The sequence below is a fragment of the Larus michahellis genome, chromosome 1, assembly GCF_964199755.1.
Source record: "Larus michahellis chromosome 1, bLarMic1.1, whole genome shotgun sequence".
Taxonomy (NCBI): Eukaryota; Metazoa; Chordata; class Aves; order Charadriiformes; family Laridae; genus Larus; species Larus michahellis.
The window spans coordinates 36,839,906-36,853,504 of NC_133896.1; the positions used below are offsets into that span (position 1 = coordinate 36,839,906).

Below are 13,599 nucleotides of genomic sequence, written 5' to 3' on the forward strand. Positions count from 1 at the left end.
TTTATTAGAGACAGCTCTGTCCCCGGCCTGCACAGAGCCAACCACACCACCAGTTTCAACAGCAACATTTCAGCAAATAACAAGATCCCAGCATAAACCTTTGGGCATACAAAGCCCTGAAGAGCAATTTGCAGTGAACAGGTAAGTTATTCCTTGCCTGTGTTTATACATATACCTAGATACCTGAAAGGATTATGCTCATTTTGTGTTTCTATTTACATGCTCTTGGTTTCAGATTTCTAAATCATACTGTGCAACAGCTAGGAACTCACTGCCGACTATGAGAATTTCTTTTTCTCTTGCTTCCAGTGTTTTTTCCAAAGACAAATGGGCTGACTACCAAAATAATTCCTGGTCCTCTCCACAAAAGCACTTCACAGAACTAGCTTGTGATTTAGGAGTCAGACACTCCTCTAAAACCAAGCAAGAATGGGATTACAGCTAATCACATTAGCCTATAACTTTTTTCCTCCCTCTAAAAGCAGGATTAAAGGCAGAGATGGGGAACTTCCCACATTACCACACACCAGCTGCATTCTTCCAGACTCGGCTTGCTGAACGGCTAATAGAATTACCATCCCCAGACCTGGGATTTTCAGGGATTACTCTGGAGAGGTTGCTGAAGGAACTCACTGGGCTGTAATTCCCAGCTTTGCACTACCAGAGAGGGATGGAGAGACCTTAAAATGACATTGAGAAGTACGCCAGAGGGAGTCCCAGCGCGAAGAAGTTGTCATCTGCATTTTGCAAGAGACATGGAGACACTGATCTTAATTAAAGTTTGTTGAGAAGAATAAAGAAATGAACTGAAAACACAGGACTGGAGATGTGATTAACAAGAGAGGTGACAATGTAAACGAGAGGGAATCACCCTCCAAGCCTAATGTTGACATACCTTTCTTTAATTCTTAAAAATATCAGTGTAAGTTTTAATGCCTTACCAATTCCTGCCTTATGGGTCGAAAGTATATGTAACTGATATAAGTTCTCAGCTTCAAAATACACAAAATGCCTGAAAAACAATTAATTTTTGTGCAAAGGGCAGGTGAAAGGGGAAAAAAATTCTATTTACATTCTGCAAAATGGAAATCACTCATTTCAGACTAACTATCCATAAAAATGTATGGTCTATGTGGTGATATAAGCAACAATATTCACTGAGGTTAACTTTACAGTAAGTATTTTTCATTTCTAAATGCCTAACCAAATACCTGAATCTAAAGGCATACTCCATCCCCAGCAGCACCACACATACAATGCAGGTTTCACTGTACGGCTCTTAAAATTTCTAAAGGATAAATATTGCAAGTTTGAACTTAGATCAAGTCCTTGGAAGGAAATCGGGAAAAAACCACCCTTTTAATTTCCTTTTTCAGTCAAGACACCTCAGCAAAGAGAAACGAAAACTAGTTCAAACTGGATTTTAGATCTAACTTCTACTCCAAAATTTAGCATTCACTCGTGAAACAAAGACCCTTAATACAAATTCAGAAGAAAGAGCACTTTCTCCCAAATGCTGTTTTAAAAGCACTTAACCAGCAATTTAAGGAACCTAGTTTTACTGCACAGGCTTCTGCAAAGTATCACATACTGCTGAACAAATAAACAAACAAAAAAAAACAATAACCCAAGACCCACACTCAGCCTGCCAAGGCACTTGCACAGACATGGAGCCAGTGGAATTAACAGCAGGGGGGGGAACAGAATGGGACACGGGAATTGGCACTAAGCTCCCTGCACAGCCACCAAAACCAATCAAGGTGCAACACTTCGCACTCCTGGGTACGAGCAGAGCTGCTCAGCTGCTTTGTGAGCCTGGTCAGCAAGGCAGGGATGTGGCGGCTTTGAAACAGATCATCCAACACAACCCTGAGCCCGCTGGAGAGGACCCTGCTCTCAGTTACAACACTTGGGCCTGAAGCGATTTCAGGAGCACTCTTCCCAACCAGAAAGTAAAGGAAGGTTTGCTTCCCTCTATTAATTCTCACAGTTTCTCACTTTCTCCTCCTCATAGACAGGCAGCACGGGCCGTGAATCAAAAAGAATAAAGTCCACAACCAAGGATAAAAAGCAACTTCCCTCACAGCAAAAGGGGAAAATAAAAAAATAATAAAATAATAATAATAGTTAAAAAAACAAACAGTGGCACTTTGGGAAACTTCTTTTTCCAGCACTAACCTCCCATTCATTCAAACTGTTTCAAAACCTAACAAAACCCATGCAAATGCAAAGCAGCTATGCCTGTAGTATTTTCCTAGCCTTCAAAGAGCTGCATCTTTAACACCACACCTGAACAAAAGGACAAATTCCCTGCCTAGGTAGCTTGCCATGGAAAGGATCCTGTTTCACGCCAGGGAATGGGTATGGAGTGTTTCATGGATGAGAACCCACAGCGTGTCTGTCCACATGGTGATCTGCTACAACTGAAAAATACAGAGATCAATGAAGAACAACAGGGTAACTTTTTTTTTTTCTTTGCAAGACTTCTCCACAAAATGGACCACTGTTCAAGTTCTAAGAGCTGGAGACCCAGCCTCAGTCCCACCTCCAACATTAGACTCCACCAAAGACTAGGACTGTTAGTGCTAGCTGACAAGTATTTTACAGCATTACAAACACACACTACACATCATCTGTTTCTAAGGAGGTCTCTAAAACATACCTAAAGATAGACAAATCATACTTGACCTGAATGAATCCATGTTGGCCAAAAAAAATAAAGATCTGCTGCAGAGCTTGGATGGAGCTGGATCTCTTTTTCCTCTCTGCAGGGAGTTTGGATAGTGGAAATTATCATAACAGGACATGAAGGACAGAGGAACAAATCAGGGAAACTCAGAAGGACTCACAGAGGGAAGGAAAGATCTCGCCTCTTGGTACCTTTACGCAATGGGGCAGATACACAGACAGGACACCACAAAGGGCACTTAGCTATGGGACTGGCAGATTGAATAGAAGGAGATATTAACTGGGAAGATTTTGGAAGCAGAGCTATACTTACAAAGGGATCCCTAGACAATCTCACAGACCTCTAACACCAGTCCAAGGACACTTTGCTGCAGGATTTCTGAAGCAGTGGTACGCAGGACGTCAGAGTATGATCTAGAAAATCACCGCAAGCTAACACCCAAACAGTGCTTGCTCTTCTTCCACTCCAACTCACACATACACTGTTGTGTCATCTCCCCCTTAAAAGACCCAATAGTTTACAGTGCAAAATAAAAGTAGCAAAAGATGCAATCAAAGACGTTTCTCCTCCTATCATAACAGGAGATCACCATGGAAAGCATATACATGACAGTACGTGGTTTCCCCCTCTTTTCCCCACCCTCTCTCCCTAAGTCAGACAAAACTCATCACCTCAAGTTGGTGGTATCAGTGTCATTATCACTGCCTGCAAAGGAGCCTGAACAGCATCGAAAACAATCAGTCAAGATTGACTACATCTTATGGTAGCACTTCAAAAAGAAGAAACAGGAGGGAAAGAAAAAAAAAAAGAGATACTGGAAACAGTTATTCAGCTTTCAGTCACGGTCACGACCAGGATCCAGGACCTGCTTTCACGAGAAGGAAAGGTGCAGAGCCTACAGGATCTGACACTGTTCCTCCTCCAGCAGAGGAGATGCCCAGTAGAATTACAAACAACCTGACATTATGACAAGCAAAATCGATGGACAGACAGATTTCCCCACACTAGAGCAGGCAAACGCTGACATAATGCTGCTCTCTTTCCTCTTAGGGACCAGGCCCATTTGACTCCTGACCCTCTTGGGAGTGGGGACCATTTAGGAGAAGCATTGCCCTGGCCATCAAGTCTTGTGGCCATACAAGATTCAGGTGTTCATGCTACCCTTGGTATCAAAGAAAAGAAAGAAGGAAACTAAGCTAAACACAGATGATAATCACTTCAGTGAATGGGACTAAGAGCTTACCACTATAATTTTCTCTTTTTTTAAAAAATATATACATTTTCAGTTCTGTCAAGCCAGAGGATCTCTAGGGACACAGCACTGCCCATAGCCTTGTACCTCAGCAGCCCTGGACTCCCCCAGCACCATGCTGAATACAGATCCCACACAAGGAGCCAAGCTCCAGATTTGCCACCCTGCTTCATGACAGAAAGGACCCTCCCCCCCACCCCAGCACACTGACAACCTCAATCAGCACAAGTGCCGAGTCATGCACAGGGTCCATATTTTGGTGCTCCCCAACTATGCACTGCCAACACCCCTCCTGCTCAGAGCCTTCCCCCAACCACCACACTTGCCAATGCTGGCTGCCTCAGCTTAGCCTTATTTTTCTCCTTTCCCCTCTTAGACTGCAGCAATAAAACCATGCAGTGATCAAGAACAAGGGATGTCCCTTAGACTGGCTTTACTCCAGCACAGCTTTCCTTTGAAGAAATACTGGGTGCAGCATTTATTTAGAGAATGCTAAACTCTGCGGACAAACATTTGCCTTACGTACAGGATTGGGAGGAGGAATCATACCTGCCTCCAGCTGTTTTATGAGGTTCATCTGTTGAACAGCTCACGCAGCATCAACCGTTTAGCACCCTGCCACTTACAGCCACAAGTGCAGTTGGCAGTGTTTACTAGACGGCAAGCATGCCACTGGATGGGGGAGCTGGGCAGGAGACACTAGCGGTGAAGCCGGCCAAATGGCTGCAACGGACCTACTGGCCACCTCCTATGTGCTTGAACCTCTGTAATTAGTATGCAATAAAAGTCCCACACCATGTCTGTTGCATTTGAGGGGTGGAGGGGCTCAACACAAGCTGGGATTTCTCTCACCAGCTGTGCTAAATGTTTTGCACTCTGAGCACTTGAAACCATGACCCCTTATACTCTACCTAACTTATGAGCAAGGAAACCACTCTGGATAATAGCTTGTACAGTAGCTGGCCATCACAAACATATACCCTGCCAGGTAATGTAACTTGCCAAATGGGAATCAAGTCTTAAAAGTCACCTTCCTCTTTCTGTTTAACAAGGAGGGAGAAAAATAATTTTCAGACAGTTGAGACAACAAAATGCACAATTCATACCGAGCTACTGCTGCCCAGTAGGACGTCTTGCATTTTAGAGCAGCTAGTTCAATCAGAACACAAATCCAAAAGGGCGAGGATAAGGATCCAAGATAGGAGTGAATCCAGGAGCCTCTGTCTCCCCTGCAAACGCTGCTCCAGCACACACGCAGCACCTACTCCTACCCCAGCAAAGTTACTGTGCCTATTCAGCACAAATCCACCCAAAGACGTCTCCCTCCACTCATTAACAGCGCTCCCCTATTCCAAGTCTTAACTCAGGATGCGGCTCAACACAGAGATGACTTAACCTGTCCTTAAACCTACAAACCATATTTCTTCCTCACGTGATACACAGATCCCACGGCAGGAACAACCTGTGCTTTGCAGCGCAGCTTCCTTTCAAGGTCGAGCTGAGCATGTCCATTTGATCACATTCACAGGCTCAAAGCGGTTCACCCCAAGGGGCACAGCCCCGTCAGATTACTTTATAGCATGACGATAACTCCGCCAAGCTATCCTACTTACATCTTTCCCAAGCAATGTAGCTGCATCTAAGACAAATGAAGAAAGCTGGAGTGTTTGCAGGTAACATCTGCTGACTGCCACTAGTGCCAAGGCCAAAAGGGGCCAAAGTAAAGCTGCCCGGGAGGACACAGTCACCCTCTGGTTTCAGAAGCCAGGACCGTCCTCAAGTGAGCTTTTCAGAAACACATGAGACAGCACTAGCCTTAAGCCTCTGGGGGACTAGTGATACAAGACAGCTTAGAGGGATGAATTTCATACTTGCGTCGTTAGGAATCATGTGTGCAACTTAGACTACATTAAAAATACCAGAGCACATGATTTACCCTTCCCCCCTCGCTTTTTCTCCTTTTACCCCTATTAGTTATAAGAAATTAGAGACCACATAGGAACAAGCACACAACTGCAGGAAGAACAACTGTGTTGTCCAAGCACAGAACCTTAAACTCAGGATTTGTTCTCCACATTTGTACCAAACCTCTTGCCAAAGCTTACCATCACTGCCTTGGTTTCTTCACCTGAGGAACCAGCACATTTACACATGTACATTTTTATTCAAGGTTATTCTGATATCATTATTTGCAAGACACTTGGCAGATTAGAGACATTACATAAATATTAGATGCTATAGTATAAGCTCTTACCCAAGGAAAAGGATTTCTGAAGCTCTTAAAACTATCATGAGGTTTCTGTAGGCTGTTTTATATGAGCTCAGGCTTAAACAAGAGTCTGGCAATGTATATTAAAGTTAACGTTACATTATGCATAGAAGAATAATTCATACACAGGAAGAATGTTCAGTTGTCTTTGGGTACACGTATGGGATTTGAATTTTTAGCTCATTCATCAGGTCCTACTCAGTCTTGCGTTCTGAACTACAGAAGGAATAAAGAAACATAATTTTATCCAGACAAAGAGAAGCACAAACAAATTTTTAAAAAATTTAAAACGGAAAGTAATTTATTATTTCTGTGTACTTAACCTGAGAAGACAGCCAAAGAGAACTGGATAAAAAAAGGTATTTCTTTTCCCAGGCGTACCATCCTCCTGAAATTTGTACCAAACAGAACACATAGAAGAACTGTGTTTACCGACGAGGTATGAGTCATGCTCCCAGATGACGGCTCGAAAGACTAGCTCCCAGAAATGAGAATATTACTTTCAATTCACAGGAGCACATTGGTAGTGCTATCTCCTGTTAATAGGAGGCAAAGGAGATTAGAATAAGCGATCAGTAGTTGCAAGCCCTACACTATCCTCCGACAACATGTTGACCAACTCAGGACAGGCAAGTGCTTTGGTTTACCTCATCTCACAGAAGTGGTAAGCTTTGACCTGCTTTGGATTGTTATTACAATGCTTAACGTTTGAATAAATAGTTTGGTCTAGGCAGAACATATGGATGACGCTCTTAGTCATATGGTTTAGTTTTAGGTAGTCCTGGGAGGAGCGCGGAGTTGGACTCAGTGATCCTTATGGGTCCATTCCAACTTGAGATATTTTAGGATTCTATGAAAGGTACTTCAGGTGGAAAAATACTTCTGTGTTACCTTAACTCAAAAAAAAATCAACAAATTTTATGTTGATTGTGCCAACCTAAAATTTATGATCGCTGAGAAAGGCAGAAAATTGTTTTAATAAAAACCTCCAGACAATTCTCACGTACATTCATTTCCTACAAGCTAAGTAATACAGCATGAGAAAATATGATGCAACATCGTCAGCCTTACAAAGCAACGAGTACTTAGAGTAGAAAAAGAAAAGCTTCCCCCACTCCTTTTCATTTTGAACTTAAGTTATTGCTGTAACAACGTGCCATTGTAATAATGCTGCAGAAGGACACAGTCATCATACTTCACCTACAACTCTGCATCCATTATGGGTCAGCAGTCACCACACCACAGAGAAAATGTAATTGCTACTGCAGGCCTGCAGAGCAGAGAAACCACATTATCTGTGAAATGTAACATTATGGAAAAAGAGCCAGGACTTTGTGTCTCATCAAACAAAAGGCACTGCTGGGATAATAAGTTGACATTACAAGCCAAGGAACACACACACAGCACAAAAGTCAAGTTTCTGGCTACCCATTATAACTTGGAACTGCAAAGGTATCTAAAGGGTCATTTAGAAATTTTTTAAAAAATTAATAGAAAAGGCAGGCAAAACTGTCCTTTGCATAAGGTCACAGACAACATACGATTGTGACTTTCCCCATTTCCTTTAAATGTATTTAATAGCACCTTTTGATATTCCCCAAAGAAACTGCAGAAAGGTAACAGTAAAGAGAGGAAAGCATACAACACAGAAGCAGCTAGCTATGATCCCATCCCCAGGATTCATGCAATTTAGAAAAGTGGTAATAGTACTGAATTCTAGACTACCAGGAGTACACTTTCAAAATAGACAGAAAATGACTAGTCTTGACTTTGACTACCACAAAATGCAATGTGGTAGTCTTGACTACCACAAAATGCAACTCCACCAGCACAAGTAGCAGGCTCATCCTTTGTCATTTGCAAATTTAGCATCTATTTTGTCACGTCGAATCTAGCCCCAGGAATTCAACCAGGAGAGGAAGGCTCTGCTCCACCTTGTTCATCCTCTACCTTCACAGGGGAAACAAGATAAAGCAAAAGAGCAAAAGGTGAAAATGTTCTGGGCAGAGTTCAGATGCAGGTGAATACCATCCGAGTCATTTCATGTTACACACTCCACCTATGTTACTGCCTCCGCTTTGCCAGTTACTTTCAGAGTTTAAGGCAGGGGCTTGCGGGCAGCTTCACAGAAGCTCTGCAGGGAAGAGGTCGTAACACACCGAAAGCAGCACAGAAAGGGTCTAGATAAGAAATTTTCCTCACAGTAACAGGACACGCCAAGCAGAACCTCAGAAACCAGCTTGTGGCTCATACAGGGAAAGGCCTGGAAGAGCCCTGTGGCCTTGGGAGCTGCCCGCGGAGGGGAGGGAGGGCAACGAGTAAATAAAGTGTCAGGCAGGATCCCCCCCACCCCCTTACTCAAATAAATCACTTAACTTTTCAGAGAGCAGCAAATCTCCTTACCCCTCTGGATTAAAGGCAGACTTAAAGGAATGTTTGTTAACAGACTGTCCTCTCCCTGGGTCATTCCTCATACACATCAGCTAGCTGCATGCAGTAAAACTATGTTAAGGATGCCCTTGATTAAAAAGGAAAAGTTTATTTCTAAACTAAAGTGATACCTTTAAAGACAATTAAAAAGCTTACTGGAGGTGGGATACAATTTTCATTTTGCTTGTATGGAGTTTGACGACCGTTAGAAAAGTGTCTGTGGTGTAAGAGTAACTCTTGGAAACATCTACCAGCTTTTTGCCATCCTGTAGCATGAGGTGAACTGAAATTCAAGGTTTCGGGTCTCCCACGCAAGGAAGAGACAGCAGGGGAGTCATTTCGAAGACAATTTTCAATTTTCGCTGCTCACCGATTAAGGAAAGCCAAGTCCCTATGGGATTCCCACTGAAATTTCAGGAAGCAATGATGTTTTATCCCAGCATCAAGTATGTTTTTGAAGATTTCATTTGCCTGCCTACATGCTTTGCATAATAATCACACTATTAAAAGAGGGGAAGCTAATAATAAAAAATAAAGGCTAATTTACATTTCACTGCATAATACCACAGAGATAAGTAGGTAATTTTAAAAATAAGTTAAAATATATGACATGGATGAGCAATATTGCAAAAATATCTATTACAAAAACAGTTCAGTATGAGAGAAGCAGGGAAAAGGGGAGAAGTCCTTGTTCCATGGGAACAAGTCAGATGAACAGGCACATACCACAGATGCTAAAGAGAAGAAATAGTCAACAGGGTGGGCTTCTTTATTACTACTTAAGTTAGTAAGAAACTCCTATCCTCAAGAATCAAAGGAACAAGAAGTCCATGAAAAAACCTACATATTTTGTGGACTCAGACTGCTTTAGTCCTGCATGGGAACCAGGTCTAATGCCGAAATGCCTTACCCAGCTTGGATGAAACACTAACATGACAACATCAAGCAGCTCTAGTATCATCTGTAAACTGACATGTTTTACAACTAAAGAACATAAACATTACAAACACTTTCCTGAGCCAAAGCCTCCAGGTGATCTGTTCTCAGAGCCAAAATTTCCTCCTAAGGACAGTGAGACAGGTGCTGGGTGTGGAGCATAAATCCACCGACTCAAACCCCGCTGTGCGGACGGCCCATGACATCAGGGCAGACACAACAGAGGTGGCATATACTCTCCCCTTACACCTTCTGGGCCAAGTCCCCACCTTCTAAGTCTACAACAAACCTCTCCTTAACTTCAAGAAGTAAAAATCGCAGTGCCCAAAGGCAACAAAACACTGGAATCACTTTTGCTGATTTACTGCAACATGGAAACAAGGGAAAAGAAATAGCTCAGGGAAGCTGGCCCTCGCAGCATTGTGGGTACGACACGTATATTCCAATTCCTTCATACCAAAGCAAACCAGTAACATGTGAATTAAACGGCTGATCTTTGTGTTATGTCACAAGCGCCTTGTGAGGACAACAAACTTCCTCCTGACATTCTTGCAAGCGCTCACTTGTACTGTAACAAAAGGCAGACACTGCTCTGATAGTTTCCTCAATATAGACACTAACACAATGCTAAATGATAGCATAAAAGTACTTCATCCCCCGCTTCCTCCAAGCAAACAAACTTCAGAGTATGTACAACAGTAATTTGACCTTCCTGGTATTTTTCCATTTCTTTTCTCTATATAACTCAAATACATTCCAGAAGGAGAACAGGTATTTTGAAAGTATATCTCCAAGCAAGTCTCGCAATTATTTTCAGAAAGCCTGGTAATAGCTCAGTAGGAGTTAAGAAAAAGAAAAAAGTCTTTTTCGGCAAAACCCAAGTTCATCCTTATTTCCTTCTTTTTCTTTATTCATTAATGGCTGTTGCACTGCTTTGCCTTTCTTTGGAGGACAGTGCCATTTTGGTAACACTGCTTTCCTCTTAGCTTCTGCACAGCAAGCATTTTAACATCTTCCAGTTACAACCAAACTCCATTCTGGAAGATCGTATAGATGTTTCTGGGAAGAGCCTGATAACAAGTTCACTAGTTCTCTCTCTCTCTAAGAAGGAGAACCTTTCACTGAGGTCTGCTCCACCGGCACTGGAACCAGCAACTGCACTGGAAGGGGATGAGACAAAAGAAAAAAAAAAACCAGAGATAAAGCAAAAGGCCAACCTCTGTTCATATAGATAACAATAGGAACTGAGAAAGCCAGTGACTTTATCACGCCTCTCGATTAACCGAACTGCTCAAAGCTCAGAATAATAAGTATACGAAAACGATCCTGGCACGTTCTTCTCCTTTCATGATCACCAGAGCCATTTACTTCATCTTCAAACCCTCCCTCACAGGTGGTTTCATCTACAGGGTCTACCTGGGCTTTCATTTTCTGGCACACATGTTTTTCTTCCCCGACAGTCTTGGGTAAAGCTTTCGGGCAGCAGTGGATGCGTGTACCTGGGAGCCAGAGATCCTCCCTTCCACCTTGTCACCAACCTGCAATTACAGTTACTTGCTGAAAGCCACAGCACCTCACCTAAGCTAAAAATAGCAGCACTTACTTGCTTTGGTAAAGCACTGCTTTTTAAGGGACTATTATAGTAGCAGAACAATTAGAGCTTACTTTTAAACATTTAAATTTATTGCTCCCAGGGAATATGCTCAGTAGTCTACTCAAATTCTTTAATAATCTGAAGAGAACAATCCAATTTAAAATTCTTTAAATCTCTCTTCCCAATTCAGTGTCCCAAATGATGTAACAACCTTTTAAATAAAGCTAGTGATTGCTCATTAACAACGTGAAGCCTTCGCAGCAGTTTTTGCAGTAGCTTTGTGGGGAATTCATGGATGCCTGAAGAGACTCAACAGCAAAACAGTTTGTAGCTTGGAAGAGCTTGTTTAGCGTAACTTGTGTAACCTGTGAGTTGGTAGCAACATGGATGGCCAGAAACATTCAAGGCTTTGAAACAGCAGCGGAGAGAAACCAAATTCTGAGTCCTGCTCCCAGCATCACTGAAGAAAACATGTGTACTGATACAGGAATGAAGTGCAAGGACATGCCTTGCCTCTGCAGCTACTCCCACTTGCCAGCGGGATAAGGATCTGCATCCAAACGAATGCTGCCCTTTGCCTGGCTGGTATCGAAGGTGCTGCCTGCAATCACTTTGATTGCGCTCAAGGCTACAACCAGACACCCTCTAAAGTAAATACCATGACATGAGTGAGTCAGGGCAACAAACTGCTAGGAAAGCCCAGTTTTGGGGCTGTTCAATGGATTTTTTTTTTTTCTTTCCGTTTGGAGCTCATGTTCCTCAAGCATCCCCCCCAAACTGGAAAGCACCTGGGGAACAAGCGACCAGCTGCCCTGCCAGGTCCACAGGAAGGTGCCCCAAACCCCACACGTTTCACCACTTCTGGACAGCGGGAAGCAGTTACACACGCACAAACCAACACGGGTTTCCCATCAATGGCCCTTTTCATTCCCGCGTCAAGAATGGAGACAGTTGTTCACCGGCGGGGGCTCCATCCTCTCCCGCGGTGCCCCCACTGCAGGCGGAGGTGCCCCGGTGACGCCCCCCCCGTTTCCCACCCTTAGGCTACCGGCCGCTTCCGCGGGCACTTCCAAGGGCACTTGCCCTTTCGCACCCTTCGGCCTCCCAAAAAAAGACCTACCCAGGTGCAAAGCTACGGTCGGGCCCGGCACAGGGCGACACGGATACGGCTACCCACCGCCCCCCCCCGCCCTTCCCTCCCCCGGCTCCCGCTGCCCGCGGCGCCGCGCAGGCCCGGGACGGCGCCTCCGGCAACGCCGGCACCCGCCGCGGTGGGGGGTCACCCGGTACTGCCGCCTCTGGTCGCCGGTGCGCCCAGGAGCTCCTGGGCGCACCGGCGACCAGAGGCGGCGGTACCGGCCGCCCGCCCACCTGCCCGCCGCAGCCGGGGTCCGTACTCACTCCGCGTAGCCCGTGGTCCAGGGCAGGCGGCGGGTCTCCTTGCTGAGGATGAGGATGGGGCGGGCGATGTGGTCGGCGGAGCACTCCACCTCGTCCGGCGACAGTCCCAGGAACTCGGGTCTCCCGTAAGGGAAGCGGAGGGGCAAGTCCGCGCCGCTGCCGTGGTCGGCCCCCGCGCTGCCAGCCATGATGCCGCCCATGAAATTGGCCACGGCGGACTTCACCCGCGTAAGCATAGTACCCCCGCCGGCGGCGGCAGCGCCGGGGCCGCCGCGCAGGGCGGGGAGCGGGGGGCGCCGGCGGGCAGCGCTGCTGCTGCTGCGGCGGCGGCGGCTCCGGCGGCCCCCGCCGCGCTTCCGCAATGGGGGAACCGGGCGGGGGTGGTGGTGGGGGGTGTGAACGACGGGCTCAGGGGCAGCCGCGGGGCCGCGGGCTCATCGCAGCGGCGGCGGCGGTAGGTTTCCCCCCTCCCGGCGCGGCGCTGGGTGAACTCAGCCCGGCGGCTGCCGCTGCTGAGTCATGTGATAGCGAGGCTGGATGTGCCCGGGCGCTTCCTGCTCCTCCTGCGGCACCGGCGGGCTCCTGGCACACGCCGGGCACTGGCGACCGCCGCCCCCGCCCGCCTCCTGCGCCGGGCTTGGGGAGGAGGGGGCGGGAACGGGACGGCCCGCGGCAGGTGCGCGGCGGGCGGGGCCTGGCAGGGCCGCCCCCGGCTGCTCCTGCGGCGGTGCGGCGGGGGCTGGGGCCGGCCCTGCCGGGAGGAGGTGCCCGGGGGACGTCCCCCGCGGCGGGGCGCTGGGGGGGTGCCGTTACCGGCGGGCGGGTGGTCGCCGCCCCGCCGTGCGCCCCGTCCCTGTCGCCCCTGGGGCTGAGCCGGGCGCCGTCCCGGCCCCCGGCAGAGCTCTGATGCTGTGGGACGCAGGTGCCGTTTGAAGGGTTTTCCATCCTTCTCCCCCTTAAACATGCCAAAGGTATTTTTCTTACAAAACAATTTGCTGTAAAAGAAGAAGTATAAGTCACCTGGGCGG

General features: G+C 46.3%; 1 protein-coding gene across 1 annotated transcript in view; it reads right to left on the reverse strand.

Moving 5' to 3' along the window:
• PPM1H (protein phosphatase, Mg2+/Mn2+ dependent 1H) overlaps nt 1-13,201 on the reverse strand; it is a 143,977-nt gene extending 130,776 nt beyond the window's left edge. The window contains exon 1 of the mRNA XM_074571862.1: nt 12,572-13,201. Coding sequence (XP_074427963.1) covers nt 12,572-12,807 — 236 coding nt within the window. The 5' untranslated portion in view covers nt 12,808-13,201. The remainder of the gene's footprint in view (nt 1-12,571) is intronic.
• Between the last annotated feature and the right edge of the window lie 398 nt (nt 13,202-13,599).